The following is a 24,609-nucleotide window of genomic DNA, read 5'->3' as shown; positions in this document are numbered from 1 at the left end:
ACATGAGATTATTGGTCTGTCTAGTAGAGCAGCTCCCAGTACACTTCTCAGGTTTTTTTCACCTTCTTGTCCCCTCCAATGCATCCACTGGATCCATTCATCCTATGATAGTCCTGTCTTGATTTCAGCTCTTCCTGAAAATACAGGTTTTTCACTAAGACTTAAATTTCTTTCCCAGGGACAGAGGACTGGAAGAAGCCTTAGGGTAGTGATCATAGAATCGTAGAATCATAGAATAGTTAGGGTTGGAAAGGACCTTAAGATCATCTAGTTCCAACCCCCCTGCCATGGGCAGGGACACCTCACACTAAACCATGTCACCAAAGGCTCTGTCCAACCTGGCCTTGAACACCGCCAAGGATGGAGCATTCACAACTTCCCTGGGCAACCCATTCCAGTGCCTCGCCACCCTTGCAGTAAAGAACTTCCTCCTTATATCCAATCTAAACTTCCCCTGTTTCAGTTCTAAGCCATTACCCCTTGTCCTGTCACTTCAGTCCCTAATGAACAGTCCCTCCCAAGAATCCTTATAGCCCTCCTTCAGATACTGGAAGGCTGCTATGAGGTCTCCATGCAGCCTTCTCTTCTCCAGGCTGAACAGCCCCAACTTTCTCAGCCTATCTTCATACAGGAGGTGCTCCTGGCCCCTGATCATCCTCGTGGCCCTCCTCTGGACTTGTTCCAACAGTTCCATGTCCTTTTTATGTTGAGGACACCAGAACTGCACACAATACTCCAGGTGAGGTCTCACAAGATCAGAGTAGAGGAAAGGGGCAGGATCACCTCCTTTGACCTCCTGGTCACACTCCTTTTGATGCAGCCCAGTATATGGTTGGCTTTATGGGCTGCGGGTGAACACAGCCGGCTCTTGTTAAGTTTCTCATTGACCAACACCCTCAAGTCCTCTTCCGCAGGGCTGCTCTGAATCTCTTCTCTGCCCAATCTGTAGCTGTACCTGGAATTGCTCCGTCCCAGGTGTAGGACCTTGCACTTGGCATGGTTAAACTTCATAAGGCTGGTATCAGCCCACCTCACAAGCCTGTCAAGGTCCCTCTGGATGGCATCCCTTCCCTCCAGTGTATCAACCGGACCACACAGCTTGGTGTCATCGGCAAACTTGCTGAGGGCAAACTCAATCCCACTGTCCGTGTCAGCAATGGAGATGTTGAACAAGACCGGTCCCAACAGTGATCCCTGAGGGACACCACTCGTTACTGGTCTCCAGCCGGACATTGAGCCATTGATCACAACTTTTTGTGTGTGGCCATCCAGCCAGTTCTTTATCCACTGAGTGGTCCACCTATCAAAATGATGTCTCTCCAATTTAGAGAGAAGGATGTCATGTGGAACACTGTCGAGCGCTTTGCACAAGTCCAGGTAGATGGCGTCAAGTGCTCTACCCCTGTCCATCAGTTCCATAGCCCCATCATAGAAGGCCACCAAATTGGTCAGGCAGGATTTCCCCTTAGTGAAGCCATGCTGGCTGTCACCAAGCACCTTGTTGTTTTTCATGTGCCTTAGCATGCCTTCCAGGAGAATGTGCTCCAAGATTTTGCCAGGCACAGAGGTGAGACTGACTGGTCTGTAGCTCCCTGGGTCATCTATTTTCCCCTTCTTGAAAATGAGGGTTATATTTCCCTTTTCCCAGTTGTCAGGAACTTCACCTGACTGCCATGATTTTTTAAATATGATGGCCAGTGGCTTAGCAACTTCATTCACCAGCTCCTTCAGGACCCGTGAATGGATTTCATCAGGTCCCTTGGACTTGTGTACGTTCAGGTTCTTAAGATGGTCTCACACCAAATGATGGATGTCTGCTTGATGATTTGTTGTCACAAGACAACAATCTTCACTGTGGCTAAAGATACAACTGTACATGACTTGAAAAAGGCGGCAGAGGGAATACCGAAGAAGCCACCAAAGGAGCAGTGGCTCTACAAAGATGCCCAGCTTCTACATGATGATTATAAGACTTTGCTAGACTGCAGCTTAAGCAGCCAAAGCTGCCATCCTCATGTTCCTGCTGTGGTGGCCTTGGCTCTATTCAAACCTGGCAATGACACATTTGAACAATTTCATATTGACCTCTTCTCAAACACCCCAGAGATACTTGTTGTTATGCAGTTATAGGAGTCTGGTAGCGGCTCTAGTGAGGGAGCCTTGTGTTAAAACCAACAGGTCCTGTGTTGCTTCTTGCAGACAGGGTGTTGGTCTTGTCTATCTAACCTGTGCCCATCTACACCCTTCCAAATGTGTCTATCTGACCAGTAAAACACTGAAATTCAATTACATGATGTGAGTTGTGCTGTAGGGTCCAGGCAAACAACGGAACTTTCCTGGGATCCTTATCCCAAATTAGTAGTGGAGGAGATGAGTGGCAGCAGCTGGTTACATGTGCGCCTCCTAAACTGTACATGGAACATTGTGCTGTTTGTTTCTCACAGCCAATACGTGTAGTCTTATCAGCTCTCATCTGCTGGGGACTTTGGGAAGGGAAGCAGTGTTGCACAAACTACCTTGCTTATACAGGCATTTGTTTTTCTGTTGTCTTCTTACGTCCTGACAGTAGCACCTTTGAGGAAGTTTTGGCTGGAAATCTTGGGGAATGGGGTGCTGATATAATAAAACTGCAGTTTGAGAGTTCTGTAAGAAGTTGGTTGCCAAAATCCTTAAAGCATGATTGGTCCTATCAATGCTTCTACTGTTAACAAAGCTTATGAAGTTGCTTCTCTTCCCAAACAGAATTGATCCCAGCACTATTTTTCCTATGAAACAGCCCATTTCATAATCTAATATTAGACTTTCCATTTTACCTTTAGTGATGTTTTCACAAGCCATCACATCTGATTCAACTTGCACTGCTGTGCTGAAAGGAAAAAAACTCCTGTTTTTCCTCTATTAAGAGTCAGAGGTGCTAATGCATCTATTTCCTGAATGAAACGTTGAAGTAGTGTTATTGCTAAGTGTTTTGTTCTCCTAAATTACCCTTCTCCTGTATCAAGGGTAATTCAGGCAGGCCACTCTATGTTCAAGTTCAAAAACTCTCTTGAAAGTATTCAGTCCCATCCATGATACCTCCTTGGATATAGACTAAATATACAGACCAAAGACACTCCTAAAAAGCCACTTGCATTCTCAGACCTTACTGGAGTAAGCAGAAATTGAGCTCATCTGCCAACTGAATCAGGGTGTAGGTTTTGTGTTCGCTGTAGTTCTGACTTGTGACAGAGCTAGGATGTCATCTAGTGACTAGTGGATTTATAGGACAGAAAAGAAAACCAAACAAAACTCAACAACACCAGAAAAATAAAGTTCTAGAGCTGTCATATCTGTACATAAATAAGCTGTGCTAAAGTAGCTGGGCTGTAGTTACAGCCATACACCTGATTAAGCTTCTGCTACTTTCCTACTAGACTTGCTGAAAAACTTGTGTCCTTTCTGAAATTCTTCGCTGTCAGTGAGCACCAAGCAAAGAATACTGGTTTGCCACTCTCCATTTCTGATACAATTTTGATCATTCTAACTTTTGAACCACTCCTTACTGAAGAAAAGAGGGAGAGTACCCCCATTTAAGAGACGTTCAGAAGAAAGTGAGGGAGATGTTAATGAGGGGTACTAACTGTTCAACAGGAGTTACATATGAAAAACCTAGCCCAGCCATGTAGCCAAACCAGATGCTGAACTTAAGGGTGTTATGCTCCCAAATGTCTCTGCAGGATTCATAATAATGTTACAGAGCTGATCTCTTACCTAACCCATTTGTATAATTTGCTGTTAATATTAGAAGACAATGCTCTATGCTTTGAATGAGCTTGATTAATAGTCTGCCTTAAACAGCCAAATCCTATGAACAGGAACGAACTGACCTGGAAAAAGACACTGTTAAATAATCCAGTTTATGACTTCAGGTGTATAAAGAATTTTGTATGAATACCACACCAAGCCAGAACCTTGCTCGCCTCTGCTTGACCATCACCTCTGGTGTGCAGAACAGCAGTCCTTTCTGTTCAGGAGCAGGGTGAAAGCAGGAGAGCGCCAAAATAAAATAAGCTCTTGCAACCCCTGGGTAGCCTGCTCTATGCACAGGACATGGGATATTGCTGTTAGGAGAGATCAAGCAAGTCCCAAACTAGGAACCGAAAAGGGGAGGCAAAGCTCTTCAGGAAGCTGTTGTGCCACTAGACTTTGGCTTGGCTCAGGGTAACACATCAGGGATGGTTCCAAGCTGGTATTTCAGCCCAGTACAGCTACCCTGTCTTTCATACAGCAAACTGGAGTGACTTCTGTACCATACAGCTTAGGGAATGAATTCTTTCACAGTCTCTGAGCCATTATAGTTAGCTGTTAAACAAAACTGCTTGTTTCTGTCTCTGTAGATTTGCCCCATCTTTGGCAGGCCAGGGCAGCAATGGGAGAAGTCTCTGGAATTAATGGAGAACATACTTGGTTATTTTGAAGGAAGTTATCTTGTGGTGGCAAAGGACTGCAGTTTATCACTGCTTTTTAATGGAGATCTACTTGAAGTATTGACTCTGCAAAAGTGCTGAAGCCCTGAAAAACAGTAAAAAGCATGGACCAGTGGTTGAAACACTCTGAAAGACGTTAATGTGAAAACAGAATTCTGGGATGTGGGGAAGAATGTTAAAGTAACCAGTTCTTGCTGAGTGTTTTAAATTGGTTGTGTGACTTATGTGTTTTGAAGTTCCACGTAAATACCTGTTATAAAGCCAATCAGTTTGCCCTAAAATAATCCACAGCTTGGCCCAGGGAAACATGCACAGCAATAGACTTGAACAAACTTTCAGGCTTTCAAAGGTGCCAATGCAAACTTCTCTGCATACCAACAGAAGAGCTAAGAGCAAAGCGAACAAGCAAAATTGTCATGAATTGAATTTATCAGAGTTTGTTTTCTTTTTTAAATGCCATGAAGCAGAATGTGAACTGCAAACCTCTAGCTTCTTTGGTATGCATAAGGCAAATGAGAAATGCACTTTCCATGTTTATGATTAAATTGAGTTTTATTTTTAGGACTGGAGCAAAAAGTCTTAATGGAACACTGAATGGGTACAAAGCCATTAAGTTTTAGGTGATGAACACTGTTTAATAGGAAAACTTCCACCAGATTTATGTGTGTTCTGGTGTTTGGTTTAAAAGACTTGGTAGGCTAAGCACTAGATTTCATTTTTAGGCCAAGAACACCTTTCCAGTACTCCCTGGGAGTAGAGGACCAGCTATCTGAAACTGCCTCTCTTGCTAGCAGGAGAGCTGTGTGCTACCAGGTAAGGAGAGGGAAACTGGAAGGAAGAGAGCCCACAACCTCTTCTGCTTTGCCTGAGCTGTGTTGTCTCCCAAGGCTCTGCAGAGTCTCCTAAACCTTTAGCACTTTAGGTTAATTGAGGAACCTCTTCTGTGAGTGCTTCCTTTCCATTACATTGTGCAAGTAATGTTATGGTCTAAAGCTTTGAGGGTGAAGGAATGTATTCTCTGTATAAGACTGTAGCTGCGTGTGTTGAAGCACTGAAATGCCAAAAACATTGCTTTATTCTTCCTGCTTTTGCCAAGAATCCTCCCACATCTAGACTCCTTCAGACAGAAGAGAGTCCTTGCTGTGCTTCTGGTGTTCCAAAACTAGATGCAACAGGTAACATAACTTGTTTCCATGTTGAAACTTGGAGCAGACAAGGGGAGAGCAGACTGCTCCCTGGAGGTTCTTTGGTTCAGACATGAAATCTTTCCTACTTCTGCATAGCTGACATGGTAGATCCGCATATTGCAACAAGACCTAGCACATGGTAGAGAAAGCTGCTTGGGTGGATTTAAAATGTAGTTAAATAGGTCTGGGTCATGTAGGAATGCTGGTTCAGGCTGGCTTTTCTGGACTTTGGATGCAAACATCTAGTAGGCCTTAAAAAATACAAATTTTTGGTTATGACTTACTTGAGACTCGTCATTCTCAGTGGACATGCCTTAAAACTGAACCTGGAAGTCTCTTGCAGACAGAAAGACATCTATAGAATGGTTTAGGTTGGAAGGGACCTTTTTGAAGATCATCTAGTTCTGCTCCCTGCCACAGGCAGGTACACCTTCCATTAGGCCTGGTTGCTCAAAGCCCTCTCCAAACTGGTCTTAAACACTGCCAGGGATGGAGCAGCCACAACTGTTCCAGCCACAACCCTCACTGTAAGCAATTTCTTTCTTGTATATAATCTGAATGTTTTAGTTTAAAACCTTTAACCCTTGTCCTATCCTTACATGCTCTTGTAAAAAAACTCTGTCCATCCATGCTGCTACCTTTCCTGTTTCACCTCCTTTGGTGGAAACCAGAAATAGCAACCCTACAATTCCCAATCACCATGGTGCAACTGAACCCATAAAGATTATGTATTTATGTACCCATAAAGATTATGAAGCAGTATTGTGAGGGAGAGCTGGAGAGCTTATACTGGAAAAGGTATCCATCTCAGTTACTGTTTGTGGAATCTAGCTTCTTCCCTGTTTGAAGTATCTCCATCTAGCTGCAATCCTGCCCATTGTCCAGTTTAAGAACTTGAATTTCTTAAGGGCTGATCTGAATAAAGGACCTTTCCTTTTACCCAAACCCCAGGTTGAGGACTTGGTTTGCTGTGCTGTGGATGCTATGTAAGTAAAGTGCTGGGTTAGACAGGTTAGCTGGTGGCTTTTTCAGTCCTTAGGCTGAGCAGGCTCCAGGGAGCCATATAAGATAAAAGATCATATAAGATACTTTCTTAGAAAAGAGAGTATTCAGAAGTCTTAAGCTGCTTTTCATTTCTTTTCTTTTCTTTTTCTAATATTAGTTCTTTAGGTTTCCATCCTCAAACAAGAAAATGTCACATGAATTTCTGATGTTTCCTCTGTTTTACTTCGAGCTGTGCAGAGATAGCAGAATATACTCCCTAGCACTGAGTTATCACTACAGAATAATTATAATTAACATCTACTGAGGATGCTTTAAAATTTAAAATACTTAATTTATGGTCTTAAGGAAGGAACAAGTCAGTTCTTTCTTCATGGGGAAGCAGAAGGCAGAGAAAGCAAGGGAGTCTTTTGTGAGTGGATACTCAGTTTTATTATGTGTTAGGTTTTATGAGCAGGTTTCATTTTACAGCTGCATTTTTCAGGTTGTTTCCATTTGTGAGAAAAAACCCTTAAAACAAACAAAAAAGAAAATAATTCCCAAATCCACAATCCTTCTTTATTAGCCCACCCACTCATGTACTGGGCATTCTTTTGAGTGATCATCTTTCTCCACTACTTTATAAGTGCAGGTCTCCTTGTTGAAAATGCTTACACAATTCTCTTCATCATAGTCAGATGGTGTTAAGAAGCTGTGGTCGGGAAAAGAAAGACAAAGAGGTGATGGGACCAAGAAGTAAACAGCTTCCCTTTCAGATGATATCTACACCTTCAGCAGGAGGAGGCTGTACTGGGAAGGCATTCAAGAGCGGAAAAGGGGGCTCACCCAAAGCTCCCATCTCAAATGTTACTTAGTCTACTGCTTTAGCAGGATGAATAGAAAGTTGTAGTTTACTGATCTGATTTAAACCTAAAGGATGTTTGTTGGGTTTATTTGCTACTCTACTATCATTGCTTTTTCTCTTCAGCCTCAGTATAGAACACAATTGCATGAGTGGCTGGCGTCACTATAGGAAAATTACAGGCAGGCCAGTGTATCTTGAGCCGCCCCTCAAAGAAAAGAGGGGCAATGTGTGGCTTTGAGAAGATCTGAATTAGGAGCAGTAGAAATTTCTTAAGTAACTATGTGCTCTCTCTTGAATCAGTATCTTGCCTGAAATTTTATCCCCGAGAAGGATGAAGTACTCTTCTTAAAATCAAGAATAATTTGTTAAACATGAGGCATATTTGTCAGCGGAGTTTTTTGCGCGTTCAGAGATGATGGTGTTGGGTTAATGTGTAACTTTGTGATATAAAGTGAGCAAGAGAAGGGTCACAGTCATTTCTCAGGGACCCCTGTGTAGAAAGGAATGTTTTGCGCTGTATCATGGCAGCAGAGGGAAACCCCCACTGCTGCTCTGAACTCACCTGGAGCAGCAGTCAATTGCACCCTCATAACAAGAGCAGTCATGGCAGCTGTCAGTCCTCCACTGGGACTCAAGTTCATGCAGCTCTCCATTCAAGTCACGGCAGCCTGAAAAAGTGTGCAAGCAGCCTTCAGTGTCAGACCTATTGCAGTAACAACACTACTGCTTGCACAAAATGGGTTGGATCTTTGCCGCCTTTTTACGTTAGCATCCCTATTTGGCAAAAATATAGGTTCCCAAAGACTGCTACAGAGCAGGACTGCTAATATTCTAACTCATGGAGAAGGGTAACCTGGGTGCCTCTGTTTCCTGTGATGATCAGCAGCACCAGGTTTCCTGGAGTAGTTCATCTTTAAGTATAGGAGTTGGAGCCCCCAAGCGCAGACCTGGTCAGAATTCAGAAAAGGCTTTGACTTTCCCCCCCATTGACACCAACTACTGTTGTCTCTTCATTTAGAGCAAGACTAAATCTGCCTGGAAAACTTTCCCCAATCCCAAACTGTAGGAAGAAAGCACATATTGTATATGAAGTTCCCATCAATAGTCACAGAATACACTTTCTAAATAAGTGACCTGGAAAGTAGGATTTTATGCAGCTAGGACAAGACAGAGTGGAGAGTTCGGGGTTTCTAGGCTGTGTCTTTGCCTATAAATGTCTTATTTCTTTAGCAATGCTAACTCACTTGTCTAGCAGTAGCACTATCTTTCCGAGAAAATCTTGTTTTTGGGGGCACTTGGCTTATTTTGCATATTGGCACATATCAGCTTTTCTTGTGTCCAAGTAATTGTGTGTTTCTTTTTTGAGCACTTAATTTCTTATAGCTAGTTTATTCATCTACAGATGAGAGAAGCTACATTCTGGAGAAACAGTCTCAGACTCAAGTGGAGCAGCCATTCAGTTCTTGAGAACTTTTTTGGACAGGGAAACAACTAATGAGTAAACTAATCAGTGTGCTGAACACTTGCCAATCTGATTTCTACTTTATACTGTCTACACACACACACAAAGGCCGTTTTCCTCCTTCTTTGTATTTCTAAATATGCTGCCATACTGAAAACATGAATTATTGCATCATGCAGATGGATAAAGGAAGCCTGTGCTACTTCCCTACACAAAATTAATTTTTAATTTGGCCTGTGTGATGCTCCTCGGGTAATCTCTTCTTTTTTATAACATTATAAATTCCCTGTTCTCCATACCCCATTTTCCTCTGCTTTCCTAAGGTTTTCTCTCCACTGTTTCCACTTACTTTTGAATTTTGATAAATTATATGGAATAGACAAATCAAATCAGGCAGTACTTCTGGTGGCATCTGTCAAGTTGATGTTAGCTGATTTCTTACCTACAATCTTGCCATCAGACAACTCTGGTTTTGATGGCTGACGGTCACAGTAAGCATTGGACAATGGAATGCTAACAGCAAGAACAAGAAGGCAGGCCAAGTTGTTTTTCTGTACAAGAAAGCAGAATTCATAGGAATATTTAAGTAACTATTAATATTTCTTGATCATAAATACTACCATTAGAAATAGCAAAATACATTGTGGTTTCAAATCAAAAATCCAATTGTCTTTTGCAGTTTAGACACTTCAATATGCAACCAGGAATATGAACCATTTAGAAGAAGCAGAGCATCATGTGGGAGGGGCGAAAGAGCCTGTCTTTCTTCCAAGGTGTTAAAAGCAAGCATTGCCTGATACAGAACTTGTAGATCCAGAACTGTTTCTGAAAGGAGTGTGTTCTAGTCCCCTCCCCTTTAATTTTTCTTGTTCTTATTTTCTCCATGGGATCGGTCGCTGACTGCCTCTCCTACTAACCTCACTCCTAGTTGTAAAAACTTCACAGGAGCCTGAAGAACCCACTGGGAGTTTCAACCTAATACTGAAGGACTAGGAACAAGATGAAAAACTTCAGCTACAGTTGAACACTCAAGACTTGGCCCTGCTTTGAGCAGGAGGCTGGACCAAATGACTTGCAGATGTCCTTTCCAACCTAGGTAACTCTATATTATCTAACCTTTGTCTGCAGCTTTTTGTGAAAGGTCAGCTTAAATTTCTCAGCTAATCTCTTAGCACTTCGAATATTTCAACCTAATATTAAAAGTTTTCACTAGGGATATGAAGGAAAAGAGCAGAAGAACTCTAGGATGGAATTAGCAGCGATGAATTTCAAATGTTGGTAAGAGAAAAAGTAGACCCGGAGTAGACAATGACACACACACACACATTGTATTTATGTGTGTTTGTTTTGGAAAGAGTTGAACTGGTGATTGATAAAAAAGTTGTAGCTGGGAGGTGAGAAGAGGAGAAACTAGCATTTTATTTTGCAGAAGAGAGATTAAAACCCACAGAGCTGCAAATGAGTAAAAATTAAGACAATATTTTTGAATTTAACTTCAGATATTATCTAGGCTCCTCACAGAAAACTAACCAGTTATAGGTTGAGATATAACAAGGCTGCTTTCTGACAGAAAATGTAAATCCAAACATTGCATGTAAGTGAAAACAGGTTATAATAAAAAGCCTTAGCTGGAATCCTATTAGACATCTCCTGACATATACATGCTGATATGTTACCCAAGGTTTTACCTGCCTGTACCTATCTGTCTGACTTTTGCTATCAAAACGCAGAATTTATACTTCCTCGAAGCTGCTTAAATGTCTGAATCCTGAGTTAAATCCAGAAGAACCTGCTTTAAAATCTATAGCAACGTGACATGTTGTTTTATAGTATAAAATGTAAGGACTCACCATTTTTGCAGAATTACGAGGCTTTCAGTAAGGAGGCAGCCTGTAGGAAGCTCATCTTCTCGAAGGACTTATATAGAGAGGGAATTCATTATATCAGTCACTGAGCAAACTGAACATGCGTGAATATCTCCAATGAGGTTTCTGCAAAGTGACCTCATGGGGAGGACATTATTAAAATAAGCTAATTATATACAGGAATGTTTAGTTCTAAACGGCAGTGAAAAAATAGGTGTGGCTTTTGTGCCACACCAGATCTGGAGAGCAGTTATGGGAGGTACTTTGAAAGAAATTTTGAGTCTAAAATGAGTATTTAGCACTTGCCCTGAGAAACCTATTGGAGACATTGTGGTTGTCACTGACAACAAAAGTTGCATGTTTAGTTTGAACCACCTACATTTCAAGAGAGGGATTTGGAACAATCATTCAGCTTTCTTCATCAGCTGAAGATGAAAAAAATCTCTTGTAGGAAAGGAGCAGTGGTTGGAAGGGTTACATGTAAAACATGGTTTCTGTGGAGAGTGGATGGCATCAGCAGGCCTTTAGAAAAGGGTCGTAGATAACCATTTTCTTCGTTCAGTTTTCCACCAGGTAGAAGCCTAATTGTGTTCTCCTGTTGTGCGGGGTTGGGAGTAGAGGTTGAACTCCAAGCTGGGGTGACTACCCCACGTCTTCTACCCAAACTACAAAGCTGAAAATTAGCTCACGAAGTCTATGTGAGAAAGCCAGCATTGTTGCGATGCAGGCCAGAGACCACTATTCACAGGGGCATCTTAGCTGCCTTTCAACTTGGTAGGTTGGGTAAATTGCTTTTTCTGCAGTTACAAGATCTACAAGATCTTTCTTCAGGATGGCAGAAAAGAGCTGAAGTGCCTGCTGAAGTTCATAGGTTTGATAAAGCTGCCCACAATCAACCTATCTAATAAGTTAGATTTGGCAACGCTGATGCATGCACTGCCCTGAGCAGGAGATGACTAATATCACAGCCATGAGGCTCCTGCCCTTGACTCCTAATCACTGGTAAACCAACAAAACATGACAGCTCATGAGTACAGGCATTAGAAATCTCTTTACAGGAGAAAAAGCAAGAGCTTTGCGTGTCTGCTCTTTGTAATCTTTTTGTTCTGAGAACTATTTCTCCTTGGCTGACAAGACCATGGGAAGTACCACAGAGTCTTTCCTAAGTTATTGGCTCCTCCATGTCCTCAATGGTAATCTGGAGCAAATATTCTGTGACAGTTTGGGAAAAAAGCATCATCAAATTGCATTGATTTATATTCTTTTTTTTTTTTTTTTTTTTTTTTTTATGTTGTGGAGCTTGCGTGCAGTATCTTGCTTGAAAGGCACCCTTCAGCAGTTCTTGTATGTGAATGTAAGTCACCAGACACAGCAGTTTCTAATGCTGGTGTATTACAGTGAAACTTCTGGAATTTGTTACAGCCAAAATGCAGTTGAGTTGCTGATTCTGTGCTGAGTGACAGAAAACACCTTTGTCACTCAACTCCAAAATCCAAAAATCCAGCCAATGTGCATGAGTGTTTTCTCTCTCAACTTTTCAGACAAGCAGTGACCACCCTGCTGTTCCCATTGCAGGACCCTCCCTGTTTTCCAGGTGCAAGCTATGCTAGGTATGAAGAAAAGCTCTTGCAAGCAGCTTTCTTTGGGATGCAGCAGGGAGTAACCTATGTAAGCTTGGGCATAGTGAGGAAGCTCTTGTGTGATCTGTCAATCTGGGGGACCTTAACAACATGTTGTGGTGCTGAAACTACTCAGAGCAGCAAACTATGAAGATAGTCCATTCATACTTTGATTAGTTAGGTAATCTGCGGCCTAATATTGTTGTTTCTTCATGCTGTTTTTGTACAGGATGATAGGTATATCACTTGTGAGGTATCTCCAACAAACATTGCTTTGTTGAAATCTTATGTTTTCTTCCCAACTGGCTTATTTCTTACTAAAAACATTTTAAAAATATCAGTGCTCTGCCCAGTTCTGTGTCCTCTTTCCACTTATGCTGATGAACAGAGTATCCTGTTTCTTCCTAAGGCAGGGAAAAATCTTGGGAACTTTCTTTGAAGATTTACCTCGCTATTTTACTTAGTCATTTTTCAGCTGGGATTTCTAGTTACATGTCACTGACTGCAGAGATAATAAGGGTAATGAAATATTGTCAGCCTTGGTTTTTCTGTATCTTTTTAGTGCTAGGCAATAAACAGAGAAGCACAGCATGGTTTTGGAGCAGTAATGTTATTTATGAACTTAAAGCTAGAAGAGATCCACTAGAATGAAAGCAGGCCAGAAACCTTGCTACTTAACCCAGCATTAGAGTACTACTCTCACATTCTTGACAGGGAATCAGCTTTCTACAGGAGGGAGTAAGTGCAGGACTCCTTACAGAAGATAAGTTCACATATCCAGTTATTAACACCAGTAGGTTGGCTACCATTGAGAGGTGGAAAGCAAGAGGAAGCATGCGGCATATCAGATCACAAGTAAACACAATTTTACATATAAATTTGTCTTGACCTTGAACTGACAGTGCTAGGTACAATGTACATTGCTTTTACAATTGTTAAGCAAAGTCTGCCACATTTGCATGTGAAAAAGAACAACAGTTATAGGAAAAAGCCCAAGCAAACTGTGCTAAAACACACAGTGGACTGTTGACACAGAAACAGTCTGTAGGTGTGATAGAAGGAAGTTTTATCTTGGTGGGAACATTTTTGTTAACTCTGAGGTTCATAAACCTACGAACCTCAAAGCTTATGTCTTCATATCTCTCCTGGCATAGGAATTAACCAAGAATTGTATTCATTTTACAGGCAAGGGGCAAGGATGTTGTGAGTGACATGTCCCAGGTAACATGTGGCATAGCAGAAATTTGAATTGAGGTCTCGGTTCAAGCTATGAGGCCCAAGCAGGAGATATTATTTCTCCCCTGATCTAAACATGCCTGTCTCCTTCCATATGTGGCAGAGTCCCCATTCCTGGGCCAAATTTCAGTTTTAATTCACTTCAGATAAACACTTTGGGTTTTTTTTTCCCAGTTTAGTTCTGTGGGTAAGCAAAGATTCCTCTTGCTGAGGATAAGTGATAAGCCATGAACATAGAGACAGACAAGAAGATCTAAAGAACCAATTGCAAATGCCATGCTGTGTTTGTAAGGAGGAGACCTCAATCTCTGCACTGAGGAAGATAGCCACAGATGCTGATACTGCAGCAGTGAGGACAAAAGTCCAGAGACAGTAAACCAAAATGGATAAGAGTGACAGACGTAGCTGAAAGGAGATCTCCAATTTATGGGAAATGCAATATTTCCTATAACATTCAACTCAAGCTACATAGTAACAAAAACATCTTAGAAATCTTCAGTGAACCAGAAAATGACAGAACAGTTTATTCTGAAGTGAAAAAACACACTGATTCCAAACACGGCTTGTTATCCCAACCTGCAGCTGGTTAAGCAAATTAAGATCATAAAGCTAAGGAAAAGTAAAGACTTTAGAGGTGTGACTTGTGGAGTCAGCTATAGGAAGGGTTGTGGGAGCATTGCGGTAGCTCTTGCCACTGGTGCCTCTAGCTTTGTGGAACTTACATGATGCAATAGTGGACCCTGCTCTGGTCATGCTGGGATTGGAAGCATGCCTGGAAGTCTTTCAGGTGGCACCAAATTCATGCCGTCTTCCGTCTTTAACACAACGTGCACATGCATGCACTAAATGAAAGGAGGCTTAACTTCAGTTTTATATTGTCACTGTCCGTTACTTGAGTGACCTCTGTGCCTTTTTTTTTTTTTTCCGAAGCTCAGTTAATTCTACACCTACACTGTCTTTCAGCTCTGTTTAGAGAGCATAAGCTTGTTTCAATTTCCTAAACATATTAGTCACTGGTTCCGTGGATATTGTTGCTGCATGGACTCAGAACAGACCGAGGTGGGAAGGGCAGCCACAGAATGCTTCAGCCAAACCCATGGGATATCTTGGCTGTTGAGATCTTTTCTCTTTAATTCCAATGTAATGTGTAAAATCCTGCTTCCTTCCATTGCCTGTGTTGCAGCCTTCCTGTCTGTTTCTGATGGGCAGCAACTAGAACAGAACAACATCAAGAGAGCTATCATGGCATGGAATTCTATTTCATTTAAAACTGAACTGAGCATCTGTAAATCACTTAAAATATGAAGACTTACTGAGGAGCTATTAATATGAAAAACACAAATGTAACCTTATGAGATAATAACTAATTTTCAGAAGTTTTAGAAGAAAAATGTAGTCTTAATTTGTAAAACTCTGGTAGGGAAGAACTTGGAATACTGAAATAATTCCAGGATCACATAGCACAGCTTCAAACTACAAGAAACTGAATGTTAATCTTGATGTGTGCACATCTCAGTGGTTTGAATTAAACAAATAAACCATGAGGAACCTCCAAGTCATTTTTGTTAGCCATGAAAAAGTAAATTTTTAAAATGAGGATTTAAAAAGGGGGAGGGGCTGGAAGAAAAAAAACCAAACTGATTTTTCTCAAGAAACAGTTCTGTGAGCTATGTAGGAAGCCTTTGGATGTCCATGCTAAAAATATTACTTGCCCTAAGAAGCTGAAGCTGTTCTGTAAGTGAGAACATTCCTTCAGGTAGCAGTTGAGGTTGTGTTCTGTGTAGTTTTGACATGAACTGGCAGAAAAGGGGAGAAGTCAGGACAAGTTTCAAAATTATTCCTTTCCTGCAGTATACGAAACGTAGAAAACTTACCTTTGGACCTTAAGCAATGTGAGAACGTTGATTTCCACACGCTGCTCTTCAGAGGAATGACATGATTAAATCAGTGAATAGAAGATTTAAAAAAGGCATGTGCAAATGTTTACACTGGAAAAAGCTGAACTGACTAATTCAGGCCCCTCAGATTTTTTCTGCCTTGCAGGAACCAATTGTACAGAAACAGAGTTATTGACTGATATCCAGCCTGCAGCACAGAGAACTTTAAAAGGCGAAGTATATAACACCACTGCTTGCAAAATGCTGGAATCCTTTTCCCAAAAGGAGATATCTTGAGTGAAGCCGTAAGAAAGTTTAAAACAGTTTTCACTGGCAAATTACCAAAAACAAAGCCAGAGAAAACATACCAACTTAAATCCTTCTGAGTCTACTGATGGCTTGCAGAGTTTGAGATGGGCTGTCTTAAGAAGCAAGTACCTCTGCTGAATAAATACAAGCTGATAATTGATTTGGGACCATGTGAGGAGCCCTTCTCTAAGTGTTCAGCTATGTGTAGCCTCATACTCTTACAAGAAAACACACCTGTTGTGCTTATGGAACATTATTAAAGAGCCCATTCGTCTTGGAAGATGTGTACAACAGTTAATTGCAGACTGTTGTGGGGTTTTAATAGTTCTGGAGCATACAGGCCATGTAGAAGCAGTATTTTATAGGGCATTGTTGCCTGGTCTCCTGTGTGGATAGATTTAGGATATTAACAATTGCCAGGTGTTAGATTCAGTTTTAAAGCCCATCACTGGACTTCTCTCCTCAGAGATGTGGAGAATTTTTATACTAAAGAGACAAAAGGCATCTGCTTTTTATTAGTGCCTCAAGTTCTGCTGCCATGAGGAAGCATGTCTCCAGGGACTGATCACAGAATCATAGAATGGTTAGGGTGAGAAAGGACCTTAAGATCATAGAATCATAGAATCATAGAATAGTTAGGGTTGGAAAGGACCTCAAGATCATCTAGTTCCAACCCCCCTGCCATGGACAGGGACACCTCACACTAAACCATCCCACACAAGGCTTCATCCAACCTGGCCTTGAACACCACCAGGGATGGAGCACTCACAACCTCCCTGGGCAACCCATTCCAGTGTCTCACCACCCTAACAGGAAAGAATTTCTTCCTTATATTGAATTTAAACTTCCGCTGATTAAGTTTTAACCTGTTACCCCTTGTCCTGTCACTACAGTCCCTGACAAAGAGTCCCTCCCCAGCATCCCTATAGGCCCCCTTCAGGTACTGGAAGGCTGCTATGAGGTCCCCACGCAGCCTTCTCTTCTCCAGGCTGAAAAGCCCCAACTTCCTCACAGCCTCTCTTCATATGGGAGGTGCTCCAGCCCCCTGATCATCCTCGTGGCCCTCCTCTGGACTTGTTCCAGCAGTTCCATGTCTTTTTTATGTTGAGGACACCAGAACTGCACACAATACTCCAGGTGAGGTCTCACAAGAGCAGAGTAGAGGGGCAGGATCACCTCTTTCGACCTGCTGGTCACGCTCCTTTTGATGCAGCCCAGGATATGGTTGGCTTTCTGGGCTGCGAGCGCACACTGAAGCAGGCTCATGTTCATTTTCTCATCGACCAGCACCCCCAAGTCCTTCTCTGCAGGGCCGCTCTGAATCTCTTCTTTGCCCAATCTGTAGCTGTGCCTGGGATTGCTCCGACCCAGGTGTAGGACCTTGCACTTGTCGTGGCTGAACTTCATAAGGTTGGCATCAGCCCACCTCACAAGCGTGTCAAGGTCCCTCTGGATGGCATCCCTTCCCTCCAGCATATCAACCGAACCACACAGCTTGGTGTCATCGACAAACTTACTGAGGGCGCACTCAATCCCACTGTCCATGTCAGCGACAAGATGTTGAACAAGACCGGTCCCAACAGTGATCCCTGAGGGACACCACTCATTACCGGTCTCCAGCTGGACATCGAGCCATTGACCACAACTCTTTGTGTGCAGCCATCCAGCCAGTTCTTTATCCACCGAGTGGTCCATCCATCAAATTGATATCTCTCCAATTTAGAGAGAAGGATGTCGTGTGGGACAGTGTCAAACGCTTTGCACAAGTCCAGGTAGATGACATCAACTGCTTTCCCCTTGTTCATCAATTCTGTAGCCCCATCATAGAAGGCCACCAAATTGGTCAGGCAGGATTTCCCCCTAGTGAAGCCATGCTGGCTGTCACCAAGCACCTTGTTGTTTTTCATATGCCTTAGCATGCCATCCAGGAGAATGTGCTCCAAGATTTTGCCAGGCACAGAGGTGAGGCTGACTGGTCTGTAATTCCCCGGGTCTTCCATTTTCCCCTTCTTGAAAATGGGGGTTATATTTCCCTTTTTCCAGTTGTTGGGAAAAGATCACCTAGTCCCACCCTTCCCCTCCTTCCCCCTGCCATGGGCAGGGATCTAGATCTTTTTTTCAGTGTGAGCAAGAACCACTGACTACTGCAGTGCAGTGTGTGCAGACTTTTGGAAGCAGGGCTTGGAGGAGGCCACATGGGAGCCAATAAGTGGGTATGGGCAAGAAAAAGGATGATGCTCTTCCATCCTCTTTTTTTCAGAGGACTCTTGCCAAAACTCCTGCAGCAGTTCAGGTGTGCCCTGAGTGGGTCCATTGTACAGCATGTCCCAAACTGTTCATACTTTCCAAATGATAATGGACTTTGACACCTAGTGAGCTAAAATGTCTGCTGCAACCCTTGGCTAGAACAGACCCTGAAAAGCATGATAGTGGCTTGTGCCAGGGGTATTTCTGCAGAGCATGTCAGAGTAGTGATGTGGATTCATTGCTTTCTCAAAGAAGGTGACATTGCCCCATGTTATTACCTAAAAAGAACCATCATTATGAAGCATTTCTGGATGTTTAATCTGGATTTATTATGTTTAAAAAAGCTCAGTGATGCAAGTAATGACAAATGAAACACTGTATATGATTATGCATCTTGTATACTGAATTAGAACAATTGGAAGATTAGAAGTGAGCTGTTGAAATGCTCTCTTACAAGATCTCCTATGTCTTCAAGCTTCTCTGTGAAGGCAAAACATCTGTAGGAAGGGAAGGAATTCCACAGTGCAGAAAGGTTTGGAACAGATGTTCTGTTAGCCCACACGAGAATAGATATTACACTCCTTTGTGGGGTCGCTCTTCTGCACCACTTCATAGTCACAGGTTTTTTTATTGAAAATGACTCTACAGCTCTCTCTGTCATAATCGATAGGAGTATGAAAGCTGTCATTGGCAAAGAGAAACCAAATGTTAGCTTGAGAGGAATAAACAATTCAGTGGTTCAATGATTATAGCTGGAACTAATCTTTGTAACTATGCCTAAGACCAGTTTAGCTTGCTTGAGAGCCCACACAACTCCAGCTGCTAGGACCTCAAATGATAACCTCGCTACAGTGTGCTGTGCAGATGTTGCAGTATGCTCAGCATTAGCACAGGGATTTCTAGCACACCACTCTACAGAGCAACATAAGCATGGCTTTGGCATCTTTTATCTCTTTTCCATTAGTTTTTCATTATTGCCAGTTTGCTTAGAATGCGGTAGCTGTTTCCTGAGAGATTGTCACCTGAGCAAAGGTGATAATCATAATCAAGAAATTTTGGCCCTTAGAGAGGTAGTCTGAGAGGAGGATATTGGAGATAGATACTTCAGAGCACAGCCTTGTCACTCTAGGGTCAGCATATTAACTGGAGACAAGCATCTCTGGAAAGAGTCATAAGGATCATCATAAGCCCTCTAGAGGAGCTTCACTTGAGCCCCTTGTGGAACCAGTTCCTTCGTACCCCAACTTTACCTGCTAAGGAAAGACAACTGCAGTGTAAGAGGAGTTCACCAGTTCCTACAAATTAAAGGCAACCAACTGGTTGTGTTGGAAGGACCTGTGTCCACTCCCAGTCAGCAGAAAGTAAGTTAAGGTAAACGCAGCCAAGGATAAAATGATCAAAAGCTGTATGTGGCTTGCCCTAGCTCTCTTACATGGATAAGGAAAGGCTCTCTTGTGCCCTTAGAAACTCATTTACCCCCCAGCAAATTGAAAGCTGTGCTTTTCCTACAGGCAATGATGTTACCAAGAAGTTCAAACTTACAGGGAGCAACAACGTATTTGTGTTTTGCTGCAGTGGCATCTCAAGCAATTTTCTGTCCTTGCGATCTCTCCATAGGGGTACAGTATTCCATCCAGGACACAGCCTGCATGAGACAACAGAAAAAAAAAAAAAGTTCTTTAAGCCTCCACATGAAGGCTGAAAAGTTTAAAATTATTTCAAGTTTTCTGAAAATGTTTTTTCTTGGCAATAGTAAAGTTCTCTAGGTCATTATCTGGACTATTTTGACAGCATGAACTTATTTCTTCCTCACTTGTTAGAGACTGTTTCAATGTGACAGACCTGGGATGAAAGTGAGCAACCAAACTGCCAGGTCCCCCACCTGGCACCAAACTATTCAGAACTGCTCTCAGTTCCTGCATCAGCATCATGTGCTGGAATAGCCATAGCAACCTAACATCAGTAGCAGTAATATTGCTGCAGCCATACCCAGTCTAGGGGAAGACAGGTTTTTCCTACTTTTGGCAACTTGGTGCTGCAACCAATACGTGTCTTTCTAATATCTTCTCCATCATATTTTGAGCCCTTCCTGGCAGCTCCACATAGAGCCAAGCTTCCACAGGACAATCAAGTGAGAGAATCTTCCCTGTTCTTACCTTTATTGGTCTCCTCTGGCTTGTTTGTTTTAGAAAAACAGTATGCATCACCCAGTGTCACTGTGATGCCCATTGCAACAAGGAAAGCCAGAAAGCTCTTCTGTAAAAAGAAACCACAAAGCCCATAGCATTAATTTAATTCTGCTTTGATTATCATAGAATCATAGAATAGTTAGGGTTGCAAAGGACTTTAAGATCATCTAGTTCCAACCTCCCTGCCATGGGCAGGGACACCTCATACTAAACCCTGTCACCCAAGGCTCTGTCCAACCTGGCTTTGAATACTGCCAGGTATGGAGCATTCACAACTTCCCTGGGCAACCCATTCCAGTGCCTCACCACCCTCACAGTGAAGAAATTCTTCCTTATGTCTAACCTGAACTTCCCTTGTTTAAGTTTAAACCCATTACTCATTGTCCTATCGCTACTGTCCCTGATGAAGAGTCCCTCTTCAGCATTCTTGTAGGCCCCTCTCAGATACTGGAAGGCTGCTATCTTTATTTTCAAAAGCTAAGTCACTGAACATGAATCAAAAATTAGAAATAACATTATGTGTACATGGAAATACTGGAAAAGGGCATTCCAGATATTTTACTGCTTTGGTGGCTTTTTCTTTAGGTGGAAAAAAAGCCCACTAAAATTATACGACAGAAATGTGTCAACAGCATCTGACATCAGCTGAAGTCCAATCTCTAGAAATCACAAAATGCTATGGTAGTATTACATACTTGAAAGCCCTGTCAGACTCTCATTATTGTTTTATTTATTGCCTTTGAGTCAAATACATCTATCCAGCAAATCACTGTGTGTATAGTATCTTATTTCTCCACTTGGGTACAGCAATTGCTCCAGATTTGTCAGTGGAGATCACAGACATAATCATATTCCAGTAAGTTGTGGCTGTGCAGATAAGAGAGACACAAATGAGCGTCTTAATGCAAAATTCCAGAGCTGTACATTCTGCTTAGCAGCCCATGAGCCATCTTGTCAAACCATTCACACTCAGGTTTGGCTATGTCACAGTACAACCTTCCTTTTGTCTAGTGGAGGCAACAGCTAACCATCTGTAAGAGCTCTTCAAAGATGTCCATTGGGACCTGCTGAACAACCAAGACTTTTCTGGAAAAGCCTGAATAACTTTGTAATGATGGTTATATAGGGATAGAGGGACTGGAGAAGCATGAGAGAGCACAGGATTATTTTGATGGGTTGCTCAGGCTAGATAACTTCAGGCAAAAGTTTTGGAACAGAGAGAGACTGAGAAAATGGAGGAAGTTACTCTATTTTCTTGATAGCAGTTGCAGATTAACATTAAAGGATTGTAAAATGAGTAGATTTTTCCAAACTACTGTCCTGAACTCCAGAGGCTGTTGCTACTTAAAAATGGGGTATAAAATAGCAAGTAGAGTCTTTTTTTTTAGGTAGCTCAGCTGTCTATTTTGGGTTACTTGAATCACGAATGTCAAAAGACACTGAAAAGTCCTGAACCTTAGGCAGATGGTGAGCAAGGGAAATCTCTTCCGTCTGCTGTGGAAAAAAAAATTGGTATTTTAATCTTTGATGTGCTGCTTTCTTACAGGGCTGTGGGACATTCATGGTGTAGTGAAAAGGAGGAGGAGAAGGGTCTGTGGAGTGGTCTGGGAAGGGTGTAATGCTTAATTTCCACAGCAGTTCTGTGATTTGGAGTTCCTGAGGGTTTGGGGTAGAATACAGGTAGTTGCTGTGTTGAGCACCATAGTCTGGATGAGAGAAGTTAAGAAGAAAGACTGAAACGCTTAAACTGTGGTATTCTGTAGTGCCTGGCCAAAGGAAAATTGTCTAAGCAACTCCTGTTCATGAAGTTGTAGGATTAAACATTGCAGCTGGCTTCCGATGAGGCTCCACATGCATTTGGCGTGGATCTGTCAGGCTATCTGTGCTGTGCAGCTATCCAGAGATTTGTGAGCTTAGAGAATCATGGCTTTCCACAGAGGATCTCAACATTCTTCCCTGGCAGTATTCAAGGGCAGGTTGGACAGAGTCTTGGGTGACATGGTTTAGTGTGAGGTGTCCCTGCCCATGGCAGGGGGGGTGGAACTACATGGTCTTAATGTCCTTTCCAACCCTAACTATTCTATGATTCTACATGTAAGTAGAGGGTATCAAATAGGTAAGAAAACACTGGCAAAACCAGGACACAGAAACAGTAACCTTCATCAGAAATCACAGAGATTAGTGTTATACTCATGCCAAGAGCTCTTAAACATCAGAGTTGTGTTGCTCTGAGTGGCCTGTGAGCAAGGCATTTCAAGGAATCTTTCTTTTTCTTGTTTGCTCTCTTAAATAGGGGGTGCCACCAGCCATCTTGCAGAACAGAATCCTCCAAATGGGGTTTAATGTCCTTTGAAAGTGGATGAATTAATGTGGAATGAGCTAGCAAACCATTTTGCTCAATTAAGTCTTATCTGAGTATAGACAAGCCCTCAGAAAATCTTAGGCAGAGAAAAAAGTAGATGATAATTTCTCCCTTTATTCATGACAGGAATTGTTGTAGTGACAGGACAAGGGGTAACGGGTTAAAACTTAAACAGGAGAAGTTTAGATTGGAGATAAGGAGGAAGTTCTTTACTGTTAGGGTGGTGAGGCACTGGAATAGGTTGCCCAGGGAAGTTGTGAATGCTCCATCCCTGGCAGTGTTCAAGGCCGGGTTGGATGAAGCCTTGGGTGAGATGGTTTAGTGTGAGGTGTCCCTGCCCATGGCAGGGGGGTTGGAACTAGATGATCTTGAGGTCCTTTCCAACCCTAACTATTCTAAGATTCTATGATTCTATGAATTTACATATATTACAGAAACTACTGTCTCTTCTGTAAAACTTAAGCTGTTCCTGAGATTCGCATCGAAGTTAGTAACTGATGTCTAAAACTTTGGGGATTACATAAGCATAAATTGGAGGAAAACTGGGCCATAGGACTTTGACTATCTATTTAACATTGCCTAACTGTTGATACAGATTCTGCAAACACATTTGGAGGCTTGAAGAGCTGAAATAGGACACAACTTGATAGAACAAAACAGAAATGCAGACAAATAACTGTGTATCACACTTTTCATTGTAAAAGGGCTATATTTTAAACTGTATTCCACATCTGTAGGTTTTAAAAGCATGGTCCTAAATGCTTACCAAATTCTGAATATTTTCACAACACTTCTGAGCAAAGGATAACAGCAAGTGAAAGACCAAGTGATCTATGTGCAGTTTCTTGCAAAGAATTAGAAAACAAAGAGCAAAATTCACAAAGGTGCCTTACTTTCTTTGCATCTTGCAGTTAATAGAATATATCCATGTTTAAAAATTTATAGTTACATGATTCTCTTAAATATCCTTCTCTTGCATTTTTAAAGCAAATAGCTATCTCTATCCTCATTTAAAAAACATAAATCTAAAACTTTGACTTACCATTGTGGAATGCTTGGCTTCGAAAGAGCTCCAAGTCTCCAGAAGACCTCTGAAAATGCTTTATATGGAATCTGAGAGCAAATATTTTATGGTGCCTTTATGTTGAGCAATTCAAGTTTAGGGGAAAAAAGCTTACTCAACTCGAATGCAGTTATGTTGACATTTCTGAAGAAATCACTGAAATTTTGCCAGCTGGCAGTGAGAAAATGTTTGATTCTGTAGAGCACTGACCTGGGTAAAAGGTTGAACCTGGAACTTTGTATTCCTTGGAAGCATTATGATTAGAATAAATGCCTTTCTGATGAAATACAATAATTGATAGATAGGCTGTAGGTATATTGTGCGGTTACCTGATTTGTAGTTGTGGCAGGAATGCATGCTGACCATTTCTGCTATTGGTGGGCTGGAATATCTTTAAAGTAGGGAACTAGGTATCAGTAGCTTAGGGAGCTTTTGCCAGATCTTTGCATACTCTTGTTTAATGCTGCAGAGTGCACTGTAAGATAACCAAAGGTACTTGGCCATTACCAGTATTAAAACTTCTCAACATTCAAATCTTAGCCAAAGATAAATCACATTAAACATTTCTCAACTAAAATAAAGCATTCCTCTCACATAAAGAGCCTGTAGCTTCTCCTGTGGGACTGTTCAGGCTTTGACCTGAGTAACTGTGATAGAGTATATGATCAGTTTTATATAGAATCATAGAATACCAGGTTGGAAGGGACCTCAGGGATTATTTGGTCCAACCTTTCTTGGCACAATTTAGACAAGATGTCCCAGGAGCCTGTCCCACTGAATCTTAAAAGTATCCAACACTGGGGAATCCACCACTTTGCTGGGGAGATTATTCCAGTGGCTGACTGTTCTCATTTTGAACAATTATCCTCTAGTGTCCAGCC

At 42.0% G+C, this 24,609-nt stretch overlaps 3 protein-coding genes across 3 annotated transcripts; 1 reads left to right on the top strand and 2 right to left on the bottom strand.

The window, feature by feature from the left end:
* Positions 1–1,806: 1,806 nt before the first annotated feature.
* Positions 1,807–2,130, top strand: ELOB (elongin B). Its single transcript, XM_065672876.1, has one exon. It carries the CDS (start codon positions 1,807–1,809, stop codon positions 2,128–2,130), a length of 324 nt encoding a protein of 107 aa, XP_065528948.1.
* A 5,041-nt stretch (positions 2,131–7,171) lies between these two features.
* On the bottom strand, positions 7,172–15,622 carry LOC136011245 (beta-microseminoprotein-like). Its single transcript, XM_065672875.1, has 5 exons — positions 15,556–15,622; positions 10,812–10,878; positions 9,404–9,512; positions 8,062–8,167; positions 7,172–7,346 (listed from the first exon to the last, which is right to left on the bottom strand). Exons 2-5 carry the CDS (start codon positions 10,812–10,814, stop codon positions 7,217–7,219), a joined length of 348 nt encoding a protein of 115 aa, XP_065528947.1. The 5' UTR covers positions 10,815–10,878; positions 15,556–15,622; the 3' UTR covers positions 7,172–7,216.
* Positions 15,623–18,418: 2,796 nt separating this feature from the next.
* Positions 18,419–23,813, bottom strand: LOC136011244 (beta-microseminoprotein-like). Its single transcript, XM_065672873.1, has 4 exons — positions 23,708–23,813; positions 20,271–20,370; positions 19,657–19,759; positions 18,419–18,795 (listed from the first exon to the last, which is right to left on the bottom strand). Exons 1-4 carry the CDS (start codon positions 23,708–23,710, stop codon positions 18,666–18,668), a joined length of 336 nt encoding a protein of 111 aa, XP_065528945.1. The 5' UTR covers positions 23,711–23,813; the 3' UTR covers positions 18,419–18,665.
* Between the last annotated feature and the right edge of the window lie 796 nt (positions 23,814–24,609).

This window comes from Lathamus discolor, chromosome 3, assembly GCF_037157495.1.
Source record: "Lathamus discolor isolate bLatDis1 chromosome 3, bLatDis1.hap1, whole genome shotgun sequence".
Taxonomy (NCBI): Eukaryota; Metazoa; Chordata; class Aves; order Psittaciformes; family Psittacidae; genus Lathamus; species Lathamus discolor.
Note: the sequence above shows the minus strand (reverse complement) of the source record. Positions and strands in the feature narration are given on the sequence as shown.